The sequence below is a fragment of the Polypterus senegalus genome, chromosome 5 (assembly GCF_016835505.1).
Source record: "Polypterus senegalus isolate Bchr_013 chromosome 5, ASM1683550v1, whole genome shotgun sequence".
Lineage (NCBI taxonomy): Eukaryota > Metazoa > Chordata > Cladistia > Polypteriformes > Polypteridae > Polypterus > Polypterus senegalus.
Genome location: NC_053158.1, coordinates 59849931 through 59869851, shown reverse-complemented (window position 1 = coordinate 59869851; position 19921 = coordinate 59849931). Strand labels below are relative to the sequence as shown.

Sequence of the window (19921 nt, the reverse complement as noted above, 5' to 3'; positions counted from 1 at the left end):
AATAAAAAATAATAGAAAACCTGAACAAGATGTGCTATAAATAATCCCATTTGTCTCCATTTCCAGTAATCTATGTAAACAGTGTCCAGTTTATGGGAAAGGCGCTGTCCTTTTCTGGGTACAGGCAACAATGTTTAAGAGTTGCTATATACTGAACTGTAGTTGCTTTCCAGTGACGAATACATTTAAAGAGTTATACTGTATGCAATCTGCTCTCTGCAATACGAAACAAGTATCCCAGTTGGGAAAATTTTGCTGCCTATCAGGTTGGAGCCATTCCTGCCTAAGTTTCGGAAAACTGCTACAACCCTAATAGTTGACTCTACCATAAACTTGGTCTGAGAATGAAATTATACATTTAATATTTATGAAGTCACAATTATTTCTTCATAACCATTATATATATAATTTGCCATATAAAATGTTTTTCAAAAATGAAGTATTTTTTATAAACCTTGTCTGTTCTTGCACCTTACAATGAGGCTGAAATGTACCAGGGTCCACAGATAAATGAAGAAGCCTTAAAACTTACCAAATACATCCACTTAGAAACAGTAAAGGTTTTAAGACATTGTCAGGCAACCGGTGCGCCAGTGCGCCATGGAATTTTCTAGGGGCAAGACTTTTGTAAAATATTTAAAATTGCTAGTGTTTTTGAACTTTTGGTTGATTAAAAAGATAATGCTTAAAAAATATATATCTTATGTTGGAAAAACAGATAACGGTTAATCAGATTGTTGAATAAACAAATGTATTTATTTTGAATGCAAGTTAAAATTTTCTCTGTTCACCATTCATCATAATATCAACACCAGCGGTGTCAAAAACACATCTCGTGAGACTTAAGTCTCGTCGTTAGAAGATCTCACTCACTGTACGCATAGAAGGTGGAGCAAATATAGAACGAGAAAATACGAACGCTATATTTCGGCTCTTGCCGACGAGAGAAACGCAAGAGACTTCAAATGATCGACAAGGAAATGCGCATCTGTCTGTCGAAAAATTGATCCTCGCATCAATCTCATATGTGCTGAAAAACAATCTCAACGTGCACATTAATTAAATTTAAGATTTATCCTTTGATTCCTTTATTAATAAAATGTCTTTCAAACTTGTAAAATTAACTGTTTTTATTGGCATTTATCCATAGATTGTCCATAGATTGTGTCATCACGATTTTATTTATGGGCAGTCCCTCAGGTGCGCCGCAAAAGAAAATTTTTGGACTTAGTGCGCCGCAACTCGAAAAAGGTTGCCTTTCACAGTTTTAAGAAAACATGCCTTCCATCTTCATCCTTGTGATAATGCAAAAGAAACTAAAAATAATTATTTGATCAGTTTCTTGGAACTATTTTTCTTGAGATAATAATACATTTCCTGTTTGCTTGTTAGCTTGTAGCCATCATCATAGGTGGAGTTATGACAACCCTAACGAGTTTATGTTAAATTTGCCTCTGTGATTTTGTTTCTTCAGCAGTTATGTTCTGCCACAGTTTGTAACAACAAACAGATGTGTGTTCAAATCATATGACTTTTCTAAAGGGCACTGATTTTTCGTCTGTTACATTGGCAGATGACGCACGCCGCATCCGAGTGGCATCTTTTTACCTTTTTTTCTCTATTTCACCGATCACTTCTACCACTTTTTTATGTGGAATCGTTCTCTGGACACTTTTTACTATTTTATTTACTTTTTTTTACTATTTTTACTATTATTTTTACTACTTGACATGGATTCTTAAACTCCGAAACTCGCCTATTCAAGTAGTCAACTTAAAGCACTGAGAACAAATGCTCATGCCGGTGTGGTTCCTTATTTACCTGACTTTTTGTGAATTTCCTCTTGGGATTAATAAAGTATCTATCTATCTTCTGTGTTATTTTATATATTACATGCCAAGTGGCAGTGCAGCGAAAAGAGAACATAGATGTTTCATTAAATTTTATATAAATAATAAACCTGAAGTGAATGGATAACACTGCATTGTATTTTTAATGAAAGCATTTTTTGAAATAGCCAAGCTACCTGCATGTCACAGTTTCCATAGTGTGTTGAGTGCAAGCATGAAAATAAAAATACACAGAAAATGGAAAAAGCAGAATGTACATTCGAGCAATGCCATTAAATAATTATCAAATTTTTTAATGCATGACGAGTCACTTTTGCTGAAGATATGGTAATAACTCTGGACATGTTTGAGTGAGTAAACTCACTGACGCTCACCGATACCGATCAATCCATAAATTCACAAGAAGAAAATGTAAAAGTCATGCAGACCCTAGTGTTGTGAGGTAGGAATGACAGCTCTGTACTACCTGGAAAGCAACAACAGGGATGGGGGTGGGGGCCTTGGGGATTCACAGACACAGCACTTAAAGAGCACTTTGGACAGGTTTCCAAGCTGCTAGAGTCCACTGGCCCTGATGCACAGCCACTGGTGAATCTCAAGGGTGGACCCTGGCCTTGGATTGGTTCATAGAGCTGGGGGAAGACTGGAATGCAGGTTGTCTCTGACCCTGGGTAAGCAGAGTGAGGCGGAGTCAGATAGCATGTATGAGCGAGGAAAAATTAAAAGCAGCTGGGAGTATGTGTCACCTCCAAACATGTAGGTATCAATATTCTATAATATCAGTAACTGCACTTGGTGGTGACTTTTCCTGAGATGTCACTATGGAGAAAGATGAGTAGTGGAATAAAGTGCACAGCCGGTCTCCTTTTATAATAGCTGAAATGTCATAACAATGATTTGATTTTTGATTTTGTTTTCTATTCTGCAAACAAAATGGATACTCTCTTTGCAAAATGTATGTAATCTGAATCCGTGGAATACCACCTGATAACATTTTTCACATCAAAAACAGATGTATCTGATTAATTTTAAGGACTTTTGGTAACACTTTAGTTTGGGTACTACAACAATGCATCTATTACTCATTTACTTGTATTCAACAGGACCTTAATTGGGGGTTTATTTTGGTGTTAGTAACACCTACAAAGCACCAGTAAAGTGGGTTATTCATCTATTCAGTGTGGCTTACTAAAAACTTCACTTCGGAACATTCAAAAGCGGCTTAAATGAAACATGTTTCTCTTGATATTGCATACTTCAGTATGAGTTCTGTGAATCCTTCATATTCATAAATAATTTTAGGAATATACTGTATCAAAGCCTCTTAATATGCCACACATCACAGAGATGGATAACGTATTTACTCATGCTTTATAAGCATAATTAAGACCAAAAGAAACCTTTGTTAAGGTCTTCTTAAACAATGAGTAAACACATAATAAATGCTTTTTTGCACTACCCAAACTAAAGTATTACTGGCTTTTCTTAATAATAGGACTCTGGTACACTGAACCTCCATTATATGAGGTAGAGGTGGGCTAGTTATTTTAAGAAATAATATGATTCAGTTCAGCATGGAATTTAACATGGCAAATTAATACATACTACGATTGTGAAAAATAACTTTTGCTTGAAAAATTCTGAACATATCCTTTACATCTTTTGTTAGGGCTTCAGGAACTTCCTTTGTTTATGCTTCTTCTACATCACTCACTGAATCAGAATGCTCCGTCTTTATTGTCATTGTAACAAATACAACGAAATTGCTATTATTATTCTGTGGATCATCTTTTCATATTATGCGGCCTATAAAATATGATGTTCACTAGCACTGAAAGGTAAACATTTTGCTTGTTACAGGGAGTCCAGTTTGTGGCTCTTCAAAATTTCAATTCTGACTCTCAAACCCCTCTGGTGTCCCTCAGGGGTTTAATTCCAGCCAAACTATTTCTAATTACACTAACTTTCATTGGGCAACATCATTCACAAATTAGGTATTCATTTTTCATGCAGGCTTCATTACATATTACCCATAAATCATTAATTCTGTTTCATTAATCATTTGCTACTGTTTCACTGTAAATTTGGTTTGAATGAGAACCAGTTTCTCTCACTTAAGAGTAAATAAAATTTAGAAGATGTGAGTGGAATCCCACAAAAATCTAAAATCAATATCTATAATTCTCTTACTTTAAGAGAAAATGCAGTCAATATGTGGGTGAAAATAGAAAATCTGCTTATTTGTGCCTTAGGAACACAGTGTCAAATTTATCCTTCTTAAATGTTTGTGATGCTAAAACTTTTTCTGCTGCTTAAACATTTTTATTCTGGCTTCTATTTTTCATCTCTGAAATACTGCAACTATGTAGTGTTCCTCACAAGCAAATTCCTGATGACTTGTCACCTACACACACCCAAGGCCATAATTTAGCTGCCCCTGCTACTTATGTTCCGGGGGAGCCACCATGGGTAGTCTAGTACCTCCCCTGGGACACTTGGTGGCAGCCTCCCTGGCCGACGGCGATTCCCCAACAACCCGAAGGGCTCCATGGGAGATGGAGTCCTCCACAGCCTGGTTGGGGGCTTGGATGGCCGCTAGGGGGGAGCTGCATGGACTCAGCAGCCTGGCTGGACGATTCTTCAGCCTCACCCGGAGGTGCAATCAGGACCAGGTGGTCAAGCACCTGGAACACTTCCAGGTGGGTTATAAAAAGGGCCAGCCACCACCACTCAAGGAGCCAGGGTCGGGAGGAGGAGGACTAAGCTTGAGAAGGAGTGGCGGAATAGAAGAAAGAGAGTGTTTTGTGTTGTGATTGCTGTTTGGGACTGTGTTGAGCTGTGTGGCATGGGGAAGAAGTGTCCCACGGCTGAAGGATATTAATAAAAGCCTCTGTTTATTTTGGACGTGCCTCTGTGTCAGTCTGCGCCGGGTCGGGTGCTTATATAGTGTCTTTCATATCAGTTATTTAAATATTTCAATGACATCCTTGATTAGTATATTCATTTTAAAATCCAGCTGTGAATTTTCAAGCCTACAATTCAGGATTGCGCAGGGATAGGAACCAACCCCAGATAGGGTGTTCAATTGAAAAATGCTATACTTAATGTTGAAAGCTCTGCACAAGTTACATTCCCTTCTCACCAGCTTTGGCCAATCCTTATTTAAGTAAATTTCCACATTTTTAGGATGATACCACTTTTTATCAGCCTCTATTCAATCAAAGCAAATTGCCTGGGTTACATGTTTTAAACTCTGAATGTCACAAATGTTGCAACTTAATGTCTGGGATTAACACATCTAGTTTTGTTTAACTTAAAACAAAAATTGTATTTGTTACATCAAACTTTATATTTAACCTTTTTTTAAATGTTAAAAAAAAATGAAAACACAAGAAGTATGTCTAAATTACACTCAAAATATGCTCAGGCCTGGACTTGAACCAAGTAGTTTGTAGATAGCTACTGTGATGCACATCTTTATATTGTTCAAAAATTTTGTTATTTGTACACTACATTCACTATATTTTATGTTTTAATAATTTTACAGATGTTAAGTGCCAAAGATGTATCCTTTGTTTAAATAAATCTATGAACCCTTGACTTCCAGCCATTCTACTTAGGTCTTTCCTAATAGCTTCTTAAGCATTTTATGGAAAGGAAGGGTTTACATAAAAATGTTAAAAATGAGAAGAGAATATTCAGTCTCCAATCTCTTTGGTTAGCTAATAAATATGTTTTCTTAATATGTAATATAGATTTTTTTTTTTTTAAATATCAAAGCTTCTGTTTCCAAAACAAATTCACCTTCTGTTTTTGAATGAGCTTTCTCTTAATTACCACCAATACCCTCAAGAAAGTTATTTACAATTTAACTACAAAAATTATGCTGGATCATAATTATTGATGAATCTGAGAATTCTGAACACCTGTTTTTTATTTGAAACTTACTTTTCCAATGTGCTTGTGCTCAGACCTTTTATTTAGAAGACCTTTTATTTCTTAATAGATTTTTGTTCATGAAATCATAATTACCTGAACTCTTGAATGTAGCTTCCATTTGTTCAAAATGCCTAGAAGGAGGTGAAAAGAAACATTAATTTGTTAAAAATGAATATTCTTTTGGGTACAATGCTTGGGTTCATCAGAGCTTGACTATGAAATATCCACTATGACCACTTAACCTGTAGATTTATTTTCCCTGTATCAAATTGTAAAATCCCTGCACACAATTGTCATTTTTCATTGTTTATATTAAAACTGAAATACATTTTCCAACTGCCTGATTATTGCTTACCTGCAGTACAAACCACCTGCCCTGTGACTGCTCCAGCTTAAATACTCCGAGAAAACATCTACAACTACTTTGAATTATTTTTCTGGCTCGACTCTGGGTCTATCATTTATCCATTACTTTTAATTAAGGCATAAAGTCAAACATCCATTTATTGCAGTGGGCTTAGAAATTTAACTACAAAGTCAATGGGTTGTCATTTAACAGCTTTTCTTCACTTTTGGCTAGCCCAAGTCACATTTTATCAAAGTTAGAAAATATATGCATAGCATACCCTATTCAGGTGCATTTGGGTACTTTAACTGACTTTAAAGTTGCAGCATTTTAAATGCTTTTAGTTATTTCCCAAAAGTAATTCCCATTTGTTTATCATATATTTTTGCAACAGTGAGTCATATTCAAAAAGAACAATAACAACAGAATGCAAGTACATGCTAATTAACAGTGCTTTAGATTATCATGTAGTTAAAAATGTAGCCTAAACAGGCATGTGGTGGCTCAAAAGCAATCATAGACTGCAGATTCAAATTGAGATTATATAAAAATGCCATCGATTGTAATCCTATTGTCAGCTGATGGTTGTGAAGGTCCTGTGAATAATTGTAGTTCAAATTTCTTAAATATAGCAATTTGGAAAGAAGTAACAAATGAAGAGTGAAATTCTCTGTTGAATTCTCAGAAATAAATTGTTAGTTGGGTTCAGATCATCATGAAGAGCAGATCTGGAACTTTAGAAATGTAATTATAGTGCACACACCTGGCAGGGAAGGAGACATCACAAACTGCCACAATACAGTTTTCTTGTTATGGGGAAAGTGAATAACAAGCGTGTTTCTTCTTTATTATTTTATACACAAGGCATGAGGATAGAGCAAATATTAAACGCAAGCAAGAAGAGCAGGGACACTTTTGTTCACTCATTATAGTCTCACATACTTAGATTCTTAATAAGCCAATGAAGAAGACAGAACAAATAAATGTCACTAATATAACCTAGGTATGTCAGGAGCTGTCGTAGAGGACACTGGTCAACATAGCCAATGTGTGTGGTGTTCAGCCTCTTAAGGCTCAATCTGCTGGGTTTCCCACAGTCATTTTAAAGCCCATGAACTGGAAGTATTCCTTCTCCGGGTCAAACGCCTTCTTCAAGTATCCCGGACGTAGTGCAGGTTTCCGTCCTCGTGACTCCAAAATACTTCCAGGTTAGCGTCACGGTGATAGTCCCCAGGTTCTTGATGAGCTCCCCCTGGCGGCACCTACGGAATCCAACAGGGCTGAAGAAACGGACTTCATGTCCCATGCTCCCCTTAGGGGAATCCGGGGAACCATTTCAGTCCAGGGGAGCTGCCCTCTAGCGTCCCGGGGGATGTAGTGCCCTGAAAAGGCTACTTTTCTCTGTTGAGGGACATCCAAGCCAGACTGAAATGCCGACCGTTCATCACAGGTGTCAAGGAGTAGGAGCTAACACCCTTACCTTGGTGGCTTCTGGCCCTTTGACCAGTCTTGCCAAAGTTCTACCTTTCTTTTCAATTCTTTCATTTGTCAATGTTTCAGCAATAACAAGTATCTCACAGGATACATTTCTGGCTTTTACACCTTTGGTCTACAATCTACAATGCTGTGTCCTGCAGCCCGCGAAGCAGGTTTGCAAATCTCATAATAAAGTAATTCAGGAGGAAGTTCATTTAACTGTATCTTTTCTATGCTTTTCTACTACAAACATCAATAATGAATAATCAATAATGTAGTATTTGTCTAATTAACACATGCAGAAAACATAAAAAACACACAGCACCCTTATAAATAGTCCATCACAGTCAATTCTCATATCAACACAGACTGAGGTTTACTGAACTTTTTGTTCTTACATTTATTTCTTCATAAGGGGCTTTTTTGTGTTTTATGATTAACTTGCCTCAAATCAGCAGGAGTAGTGGCGTGTTATACCATTGTCTTGTGCACACATTTGTGCACATCCCCATTCATTTTACTAACTTGCATATTTGGGCAGATCCCCAGTATGAGTTGGAGTGACCTCTCTCATGGTAAATTTGAAAAAGTAAACTTGTCTCTAATTGAAGTTGCACAGAATGTTTCATATATATATATATATATATATACACACATATATACACACACACATATATATATATATATATATATATATACACACATATATATATATATATACACATATATACACACACATATATATACATATATATATATATATATATATATATATATATATATATATATATATATATATATATATATATATATATATATATACACACACACACACACACACACATATATATATATATATATACAGTAATCCCTCCTCGTCGCTGGGGTTGCGTTCCAGAACCCCAGCGATAGGTGAAAATCATGAAGTAGAAACCATATGTTTGTATGATTATTTTTATATATTTTAAGCCCTTAGAAACTCTCCCACACTGTTTATAAATATTCTCGGCACAGTTATACAGTAAACCCTTGTTTATCACGGTTAATCCACTCCAGACAGATAAATGAATTTCCACGAAGTAGGATTCTTTATTTATAAATCTAATATTTTCGCAGTTAGAGCATAGAAAACCTGTTTACGACCTTCTAAATACGTTTTTAACATTATTAGAGCCCTCTAGACATGAAATAACACCCTTTAGTCAAAGTTTAAACTGTGCTCCATGACAAGACAGAGATGACAGTTCTTTCTCACAATTAAAAGAATGCAAACATATCTTCCTCTTCAAAGTGCGCGTAAGGAGCGGAGAGAATGTCAGAGAGAGAGTAAAGTAAACAATGAAAAATCAATAGGGCTGTTGCGCTTTTAAGTATGCAAGCACCGCGATAAAGCAGCGGCAATGAAGAGATCAATGCGAAGGTAGCCTTTCAGCATTTTTTACAGGAGCGTCTGTATCTTCTAAGCAAACAGCCTCTGTGCAAAAAGCCCCTCTGCTCACATCTCCTCCGTCAAGCGCAGAGAACGTCAGAGAGAGAGAGAGAGCGCGAGATTAAAGCAAAAATCAATAAGTGTGCTTTTGGGCGCACCTCGATAAGCGGCATTTCTTAGAGGATCGTCCGTATCCACTAGGCAAACAGCTTCTGTGCAAACAGCACCTCTGCTCACACCCCCTCCGTCAGGCGCAGAGAATGTCAGAGAGGGTGAGATAGAGGCAGAGACAAGCAAACATTGAGCACCGCGCGGGAGGCATATCTTATAGCATTAAGGAGTTTTAGTTAATATGTGGGAATACGTGCTCTGATTGGGTAGCTTCTAAGCCATCCGCCAATAGCGTCCCTTGTATGAAATCAACTGGGCAAACAAACTGAGGAAGCATGTACCATAAATTAAAAGACCCATTGTCGCAGAAATCCAGCGAATCAGCGAAAAATCCATAATATACATTTACATATGCTTACATATAAAATCCGCGATAGAGCAAAACCCTGAAAGTCAAAGCTTGATACAGCAAGGGATCACTGTATATATACACACACACACACACACACACACACACACACACACACACACATATATATATATATATATATATATATATATATATATATATATATATATATATATACACAGTGGGATGCAAAAGTTTGGGCAACCTTGTTAATAGTCATTATTTTCCTGTATAAATCGTTGGTTGTTGCGATAAAAAATGTCAGTTAAATATATCATATAGGAGACATACACAGTGATATTTGAGAAGTGAAATTAAGTTTATTGGATTTACAGAAAGTGTGCAATAATTGTTCAAACAAAATCAGGCAGGTGCATAAATTTGGGCACCGTTATCATTTTATTGATTACAAAACTTTTAGAACTAATTATTAGAACTCAAATTGGCTTGGTAAGCTCAGTGACCCCTGACCTACATACACAGGTGAATCCTATAATAAGAAAGAGTATTTAAGGGGGTCAATTGTAAGTTTCCCTCCTCCTTTAATTTTCTCTGAAGAGTAGCAACATGGGGGTCACAAAACAACTCTCAAATAACCTGAAGACAAAGATTGTTCACCATCATGGTTTAGGGGAAGGATACAGAAAGCTGTCCAAGAGATTTAAGCTGCCTGTTTCCACAGTTAGGAACATATTGAGGAAATTGAAGACCACAGGCTCAGTTCAAGTTAAGGCTCGAAGTGGCAGACCAAGAAAGATTTCGGATAGACAGAATGGTGAGAACAGTCAGAGTCAACCCACAGACTAGCACCAAAGACCTACAACATCATCTTGCAGCAGATGGAGTCACTGTGCATCGTTCAACCATTCAGCGCACTTTACACAAGGAGATGCTGTATGCGAGAGTGATGCAGAGGAAGCCTTTTCTCCGCCCACAGCACAAACAGAGCCGCTTGAGGTATGCTCAAGCACATTTGGACAAGCCAGCTTCATTTTGAAATAAGGTGCTGTGGACTGATGAAACTAAAATTGAGTTACTTGGGCATAACAAGGGGCGTTATGCGTGGAGGAAAAAGAACACAGCATTCCAAGAAAAACACCTGGTACCTACAGTAAAATATGGTGGTGGTTCCATCATGCTGTGGGGCTGTGTGGCCAGTGCAGGGACTGGGAATCTTGTCAAAGTTGAGGGACACATGGATTCCACTCAGTATCAGCAGATTCTGGAGACCAATGTCCAGGAATCAGTGACAAAGCTGAAGCTGCGCCGGGGCTGGATCTTTTAACAAGACAACGACCCGAAACACTGCTCAACATCCACTAAGGCATTCATGCAGAGGAACAAGTACAACGTTCTGGAATGGCCATCTCAGTCTCCAGACCTGAATATACTGTAATTGAAAATCTGTGGTGTGAGTTAAAGAGAGCTGTCCATGCTCGGAAGCCATCAAACCTGAATGAACTAGAGATGTTTTGTAAAGAGGAATGGTCCAAAATACCTTCAACCACAATCCAGACTCTCATTGGAACCTACAGGAAGCGTTTAGAGGCTGTAATTTCTGCAAAAGGCGGATCTACTAAATATTGATTTAATTTCTTTTTTGTGGTGCCCAAATGTATGCACCTGTCTGTTTGAACAATTATTGCACACTTTCTGTAAATCCAATAAACTACATTTCACTTCTCAAATATCACTGTGTGTGTATATATACACACACACATATATATATATATATATATATATATATATATACACATATATATATATATATATATATATATATATATATATATATATATATATATATATATATATATATATATATATATATATATATATATATATATATATATATATATATATATATATATATATATATATATATATATATATACATATATATATATATATATATATATATATATATACACACACATATATATATATATATATATATATATATATATATATATATATATATATATATATATATATATATATATATATATATATATATATATATATATATATATATATATATATATACACATATATATATATATATATATATATATATACACATATATATATATATATATATATATATATATATATATATATATATATATATATATATATATATATATATATATATATATACACACATATATATATATATATATATATATATATATATATGTATATATATATATATATATATATATATATATATACACACATATATATATATATATATATATATACACACACCGGCTGCACGGTGGCAGTGGTAAGCGCTGCTGCCTCGCAGTTAGGAGACCGGGTTAAGCTCCCAGGTCCTCCCTGCGTGGAGTTTGCATGTTCTCCCGTGTCTGCGTGGGTTTCCTCCGGCGCTCGGTTTCCTCCCACAATCCAAAGACATGCAGGTTAGGTGGATTGGCGATTCTAAATTGGCCCTAGTGTGTGCTGGGTGTGTTTGTGTGTGTCCTGGTGGGTTGGCCCTGCCCAGGATTGGTTCCTGCCTTGTGCCCTGTGTTGGCTGGGATTGGCTCCAGCAGACCCCCGTGGCCTGTATTTGGATTCAGCGGGTTAGAAAATGGATGGATATATATACACATACACACATATATATATATACACACATATATATATATATATATATATATATATATATATATACACACACATATATACACAGAACTGCCTTAATTCTACGTGGCATTGATTCAACAAGGTGCTGAAAGCATTCTTTAGAAATGTTGGCCCATATTGATAGGATAGCATCTTGCAGTTGATGGAGATTTGTGGGATGCACATCCAGAGCACAAAGCTCCCGTTCCACCACATCCCAAAGATGCTCTTTTGGGTTGAGATCTGGTGACTGTGGGGGCCATTTTAGTACAGTGAACTCATTGTAATGTTCAAGAAACCAATTTGAAATGATTCAAGCTTTGTGGCATGGTGCATTATCCTGCTGGGAGTAGCCATCAGAGGATGGGTACATGGTGGTCATGAAGGGATGGACATGGTCAGAAACAATGCTCAGGTAGCCCGTGGCATTTAAACGATGCCCAATTGGCACCAAGGGGCCTAAAGTGTGCCAAGAAAACTTCCCCCACACCATTACACCATCACCACCAGCCTGCACAGTGGTAACAAGGCATGATGGATCTATGTTCTCATTCTGTTTACGCCAAATTCTGACTCTACCATTTGAATGTCTCAACAGAAATCGAGACTCATCAGACCAGGCAACATTTTTGCAGTCTTCAACTGTCCAATTTTGGTGAGCTCGTGCAAATTGTAGCTTCTTTTTCCTATTTGTAGTGGAGATGAGTGGTACCCGGTGGGGTCTGCAGCCCATCCGCCTCAAGGTTGTGCGTGTTGTGGCTTCACAAATGCTTTGCTGTATACCTCGGTTGTAACGAGTGGTTATTTCAGTCAAAGTTGCTTTTCTATCAGCTTGAATCAGTCGGCCCATTCTCCTCTGACCTCTAGCATCAACAAGGCACATACACATATATATATATATATATATATACATATATATACATAACTGGCATCGTTTGTCACGGAAGCCCCAAACACTGGATTGGATACTCGTACACACCTGCAACAAATCAGTTTACAGTCATTAGTCAACTTAACTTGCATATCTTATGGATGTAAGGGCAATTGGGATTACCTGGGGAAAACCCATCTGAAAAATTGTCACACTGTGCAAGTGACTTACAATGACAGACAGGAATTCAAACCAAGTGACGCACCAAGTTCAATACTGCACTATCATACTGCTCAAGAGCAAGAATATATTTCATTACAGTCTAATTAAACTCTCCTTTGCTATACACCACCCCCTAAATTTGTGTATTTCTTCTCTTTAGTCTTCTAAGCAGAGTTTAAGTGTACTTGGAAAAATAATTAAGTAACCAAAACATGCATGCAATGGTGTAATACAAATGAGTACAAATCTTTTTTGAAGTCTAGCCAGCAAATGGAGACAATTGTTCTCAAAAAAAATTCTCAAACAGTTCATCAAAAAACTATTGCCTGGGTACAAGTACACCAGTTACATTTTTGTTGATAAGCAAAGTGTAGTTTAAGCTCTGACAGAATAAATTTGAGAAAAGACTTAAATATGATTTAATATTGGGGAAAAATATATATGCAGTGCACACCCTTTTGATAATGTGCCAGCCTTTCTCCAAGTTAAGCTTCTCACTGAATTCTACAGCTAATGAAATGCTCTGATTAATATGCACAATGCACATCAACAGCAACTCCACTTTTCTTTCTTCAACAAGTTCTTTTGTTAATCAGTTTAATGGGCATCAAGGTTTTCCACAACATAAATGGGGTCATCACAGCACGATCACCCCATAAAAACACATTCAATAAACAGCATAAATCTAAGTGATTATGAAATATTTTTATCAGGACCTTAATCTTTTATATTCCAATTTTTATTCATCTTCATTCATAGAGCAGAAAGAGGCTACAACATAAAAAAGTAAGCAAAAGAAGTCGATCTGTAGTATTCTTTGCTGTATAGGCTCAAATCTTCAGGAGTAAAAATACTTAATACATACATACCTATACACGCACACACACAAATACATACTATATAAATATTATATTAAAACAGATTCTGATTAATCATGCTATAACTTTGGGAAAATAATTTACAGTCAGAAATGTCATCTTTCACCACAATAACAAACCCAAATATAAGTCCATAGATATATAATATTAACATTAGATTGGCCTGGCCACCTCAGAGAAGTCTCCACATAAATGAAGCTGTGTGGAATGACTCGGACCTACAGAAGAAAGGGACTGAAAAGAACAGTTATGGAAATTACTACAGGAAGCTTGGAAAAACTTAAAACGGGACTAATGGAAAAACTACTGTATAAAGCAGTGTATGGAAGTAAAATACTTCAGTTTTGCATTGTGAAAGAGACCATACAAACTGCCGACTTGTTTTAAAGAAAGCCATTCTTCTCAGTTCTTTTTATACTGTGCATTCAGGATTCAGTACTACATTTTTGTCACATATTGCTACGCTGAAGCCTTATGCTAAAATCATTTAAATTCTTTTTTCCGTTCATCAGGCAACACACAATATGTCAGAATAACAATGTGAAAACAAGATATTAGAATGTTTTTGCAGGTTTTAATTTACATTTATTTGCTTACCAAACACTTTTATCCAAAGCAACTTGCAAAAGAGGTCAACATAATCAATTAAGCATCTGTGGGACTGTTTGGAAACAAGTGTTATAGCACAAAGTTACATATTGATCACTAGAAGTTAAGAACGCAGAAGAAAATGCAAGCAAGTTACGTTTCCTAAGTTAAAAAAAATCTAACAGCTAATATCGCAGAAAAATTCACAAAACACGACAGTCTCTAAATACTGTTTAAACACATTGAAGGAGTTGTATGGAGATGGGCAACATGTGCCACCAGCTCAGAACTATATTTGAAGAGTCTGGATTGAGATCTGATGCAACACAGAGGTGGCAACACCAGATGCTGTTAATCAGCAGACCTAAGAGGGTGAGAAGGAGCAAAGAACTCACAAGTGCCTCCATATACACAGATGCTGATCAACTGACTACACAGTAGTCAAGCATCAAGTATCTGAACTTAATGCATATTGTTAAAGGGATCCAATTTAGCAATAGTAAAAGTTAAGTGAACACCACATGTGCGACTGCATTTTGAGTCATTTGAAGTAGCTTGGTAACACATGCTGGTACCTCTGCTAGCAAAGGGCTGTGGTAGTCCAAATATGACAGGGGAGTTGTGCTTCATACTTCGTCAGATACGGCCAGATATTGTGGATATTGTATAGAGTGAAGCTGAGCTGGTCATTGATCACCACCTCAAGGCTGCATAGTGACTTGGTAGATGTTAGCTACAGTAAACTAACCTGAACAGAGATGGGATGTTGAAATGATAAATAAACTGGGGTAACTGAGAGATTCAGTGTCACATGTTCAGTGGGAGTACTCGTAATACTCTCAGTATTGTCAGCTAATGTACTATCTTCAAATGAAAGTACAGCAAGTTTTTTTTTTTATTATTTATTTAAAATGCATGCAAGGTTAAAGGCTGGAGCACTGAACGGGTGCAGAAATCATGCATGCCTGAAGCAGTTCTACAATGATCATACAGAATGCATGCATTCAAACTGTGAGCATGGCTGCTAGAGCTCTAAGATGTCAAGCTGGCCTTGCAAAGCATCATGGGGCACTGATGGTAAAAAATGTTAATTTAAGTTTGCTGCAGGGCTATTTTTTAGGAAAATATTCAATGAACAAGGTCACCAGCAAATACAGTGTATTCATTGTGAAAAACAATTTGTCGAATTTAGCCCATCAACATTAGGAAACAATAGCCACATTAAAATTTCATGTAATACCTGAGAAAACGCTTACAGTATAAATTGTATCTAAATATTTTGCAAATTATTATTCCTAAACTTAATTAAAAAATTTAATTCCAGTCCATTTTCAAGGCTATTGTGCTTTAAGAGCTTTACAGATTTTTTTTGCTTTATCTGCCCATTTTCTAAACCCATTCAATAATAAATTCCATTAAGAAAGTTTTTGGCTGTTAGGTTCTGTTTTATACCACATATGGCACAAGGCAGGAAGCAGTCCTGGAATTGATGGTGTAAACATTCACACAATGTGCAAAGTTAAACTCAAATATAGATAAACGTGAGTCTTTGTGATGTGCTTACTTTTACAACAGAATTAAGAATATTGTATTTGAAATTAAACCATTTTGCAGTTACTAAGGATATAAAAGCCTGCCTATACTTCAAGGAATAAAAGAATAATGAGCTTTTTTTTTACTTAAAACAATTACTTTTGCTGAATGTTTACTTGCACATATGGTATCTAGCTTGATAAGGTATTAGGTAATCTCATTAAGTTACAAAGAAAAAATTAAATATGCAAATAAACTGATTCAACATTTAAATTTTACCAGGAATGTAATACTGCCTTTATTTTAAATTACAATGCATTATGCTTCATACAACAGTTTTAAAGAGTTATTTAAAGTATGTAGTTTTTATTCTAAGCAATGACAAAAAAAGACAAATCCTTCCATTTACTGAACCTACTTAACCTAATTTTTGTGTAAGTGGGATGTCGGGAATGCACTCATCTTTGGAATGTGGGAGTAAAACTGAAGAATAATGGAAATCCCAACAGACACATCCAAATTAGAATCTAAATCCACAAATACTGTAGCATAATGTCTCCCTTCCCCAAATTAAAATCAGTACTGGATAAACGTTTTAGGATTATTTTAAATATTTAATTAAGTTGCACCTAAAATGGAAATGTTGTAAACAAATATAAGGAAAGGCCATGCATTTTGAAAATATCTAAATAATTCTCTTAAGTAAAACTATGAACCTCTTGCATGGGAAGAAAAATGGTATAGATAATTTTACTTATACAAGGTGCTGTGATATACATCCTATTAAGAATGAAATCTAAATAAAATTATTTAATTTCATTGTTCTGTAATTAACTCATTGGGTACGCATCCTTCGCATTAGCTGCCAGAAAACACTGCCAATAGTTTACACAGATATTTGAGGAGCAGCTGGAAACATCCTAAAGATTACCTATAGCAAAGTCTTCCTAATTAGTTATTACATAATTACTAATAATAGTAAAAATAAAATGTTATGCTTTTAATTAAATGAGCAAAAAATCTTTACCCTTTTAAACAATCTGTTTATAAACATCATGAAAAAGAATCAACCAGAATGGTGACAATGTACCCGTGTCAGTCAGGAGTCACCCTGTAAACACTTTTTGATGTAAGATCAAAACTTTCCAAGATACAGCCAGTTTACTGAAAGGGGGGGAGATGTTGATTTTATACGGCCTCAGTTTTTCATCAGATGTCACAAGTCCATGGCTCAAGAACTAAACCACAGAGCAGGCTCAGCCTTTGCATACTGGTACATTAATTGGTATACTACATGATGAAATTAAAACATTTGGTCCAGATGACCCTGCATAGTCAAAGCAGCAAAGTAGCCCCTTGAAACTGAATAAAGTTTAATTTGAGTTTTGGGTTTAGCTATGTTTAGGCCTCAGAAACACATTTATAACCAATACAGACTTTTGATGTTTTTTTTCTTATTCAGATAACTATATAAGCATTCTGAAAAAGCAGGGTTTGAACAGCAGACCTCTCAAATCCAAAAAATCATTTTGGATTTCATTTTCAGAGCACACTAACAGCATCTGGGAATGTGCAGATAATTTTTTAAAATATTTTTCATTTATTGTACATTGTCTTCTGTCTCAAAACACAAACCTTACTTTTCTTATGCAAATCTTTCATGTTTATTTTCCATTCTAAGCATAAGCTCAATGTGCCATGTGTCAATAATTGTAATCAATGCGTTTTCAATCAGAAAGTTATCAGAAATGTCAAACTTTTTTACATATCAAACAAAGATGTCCTATCTCATGTTGCTGAACAGAGAATATGATTCTGCCTGGCCAAAAGAGTACCTGGTACTCGAGAATACCAATGTTACATCCCTACAGAAGATGGCAAACTCAAAGTCAGCCGGATGTCTGATGAAGACTGTCAATTTACTGTCTTAATATTCACCACTGAAGCAGTAGCTGAGATCCTGCCCTCTCATAATCACACTCATGATGGATCAGATGCGTCCTACACATTAGACCAGTGTCCTATTAGAGGCTACGTTGGGGGCATGAATGATGAAAGATGTTGAATTGGTGTGATTTGTGACAAGAGTGAAATGGAATCAGACATCCTGATATGTTTCATGCATCCAAACTATCTTGCACAGTCTTTCCATTGGCCACCTAGAGATGATATACGTTGGGTGCCATTACAGTGTGTCACCACACTGCTTAATGCACCTACAGTGGTGTGAAAAATTATTTGCCCCCTTCCTGATTTCTTATTCTTTTGCATGTTTGTCACACAAAATGTTTCTGATCATCAAACACATTTAACCATTAGTCAAATATAACACAAGTAAACACAAAATGCAGTTTTTAAATGATGGTTTTTATTATTTAGGAGAAAAAAATCCAAACCTACATGGCCCTGTGTGAAAAAGTAATTGCCCCCTGAACCTAATAACTGGTTGGGCCACCCTTGGCAGCAATAACTGCAATCAAGCGCTTATGTATAACTTGCAATGAGTCTTTACAGCGCTCTGGAGGAATTTTGGCCCACTCATCTTTGCAGAATTGTTGTAATTCAGCTTTATTTGAGGGTTTTCTAGCATGAACCGCCTTTTTAAGGTCATGCCATAGCATCTCAATTGGATTCAGGTCAGGACTTTGACTAGGCCACTCCAAAGTCTTCATTTTGTTTTTCTTCAGCCATTCAGAGGTGGATTTGCTGGTGTTTTGGGTCATTGTCCTGTTGCAGCACCCAAGATCGCTTCAGCTTGAGTTAACGAACAGATGGTCGGACATTCTCCTTCAGAATTTTTTGGTAGACAGTAGAATTCATGGTTCCATCTATCACAGCAAGCCTTCCAGGTCCTGAAGCAGCAAAACAACCCCAGACCATCACACTACCACCACCATATTTTACTGTTGGTATGATGTTCTTTTTCTGAAATGCTGTGTTCCTTTTACGCCAGATGTAACGGGACATTTGCCTTCCAAAAAGTTCAACTTTTGTCTCATCAGTCCACAAGGTATTTTCCCAAAAATCTTGGCAATCATTGAGATGTTTCTTAGCAAAACAAGACGAGCCCTAATGTTCTTTTTGCTTAACAGTGGTTTGCGTCTTGGAAATATGCCATGCAGGCCGTTTTTGCCCAGTCTCTTTCTTATGGTGGAGTCGTGAACACTGACCTTAATTGAGGCAAGTGAGGCCTGCAGTTCTTTAGACGTTGTCGTGGGGTCTTTTGTGACCTCTTGGATAAGTCGTCTCTGCGCTCTTGGGGTAATTTTGGTCGGCCGGCCACTCCTGGGAAGGTTCACCACTGTTCCATGTTTTTGCCATTTGTGGATAATGGCTCGATTGAAACAAGATGTTAACATTTCATTATAACTAGTGTTGCATTTGATGATAAGTCAAGCAGATGTTGTTCATGTGTTGTGCTTATTGTGCCTTTGGTGATTTTGTTTTTCTTCCATTAATCCCATACCCACGTTAGTAATGAAAAACTTGATGATTATCATTACTGACAAATGGTGAATTTAACCTATGTCTAGAATGAAAATGAAAGATACACATAAGAAAAGCAAGACTTGTTTTTTGAGAAAGAATGGACCATATAGAAAAAATAATTTTAAAAATGACTGGACATTCCCACAGTG

General features: G+C 36.3%; 1 protein-coding gene across 8 annotated transcripts in view; it reads right to left on the bottom strand.

The window, feature by feature from the left end:
* Positions 1-19921, bottom strand: part of LOC120530300 (carbohydrate sulfotransferase 9-like) — a 155782-nt gene that overhangs the window by 3736 nt on the left and 132125 nt on the right. For all 8 annotated transcript variants that reach the window (XM_039754675.1, XM_039754676.1, XM_039754679.1 and 5 more), the window contains one exon: positions 5883-5920. In XM_039754675.1, coding sequence (XP_039610609.1) covers positions 5883-5920 — 38 coding nt within the window. The remainder of the gene's footprint in view (positions 1-5882; positions 5921-19921) is intronic.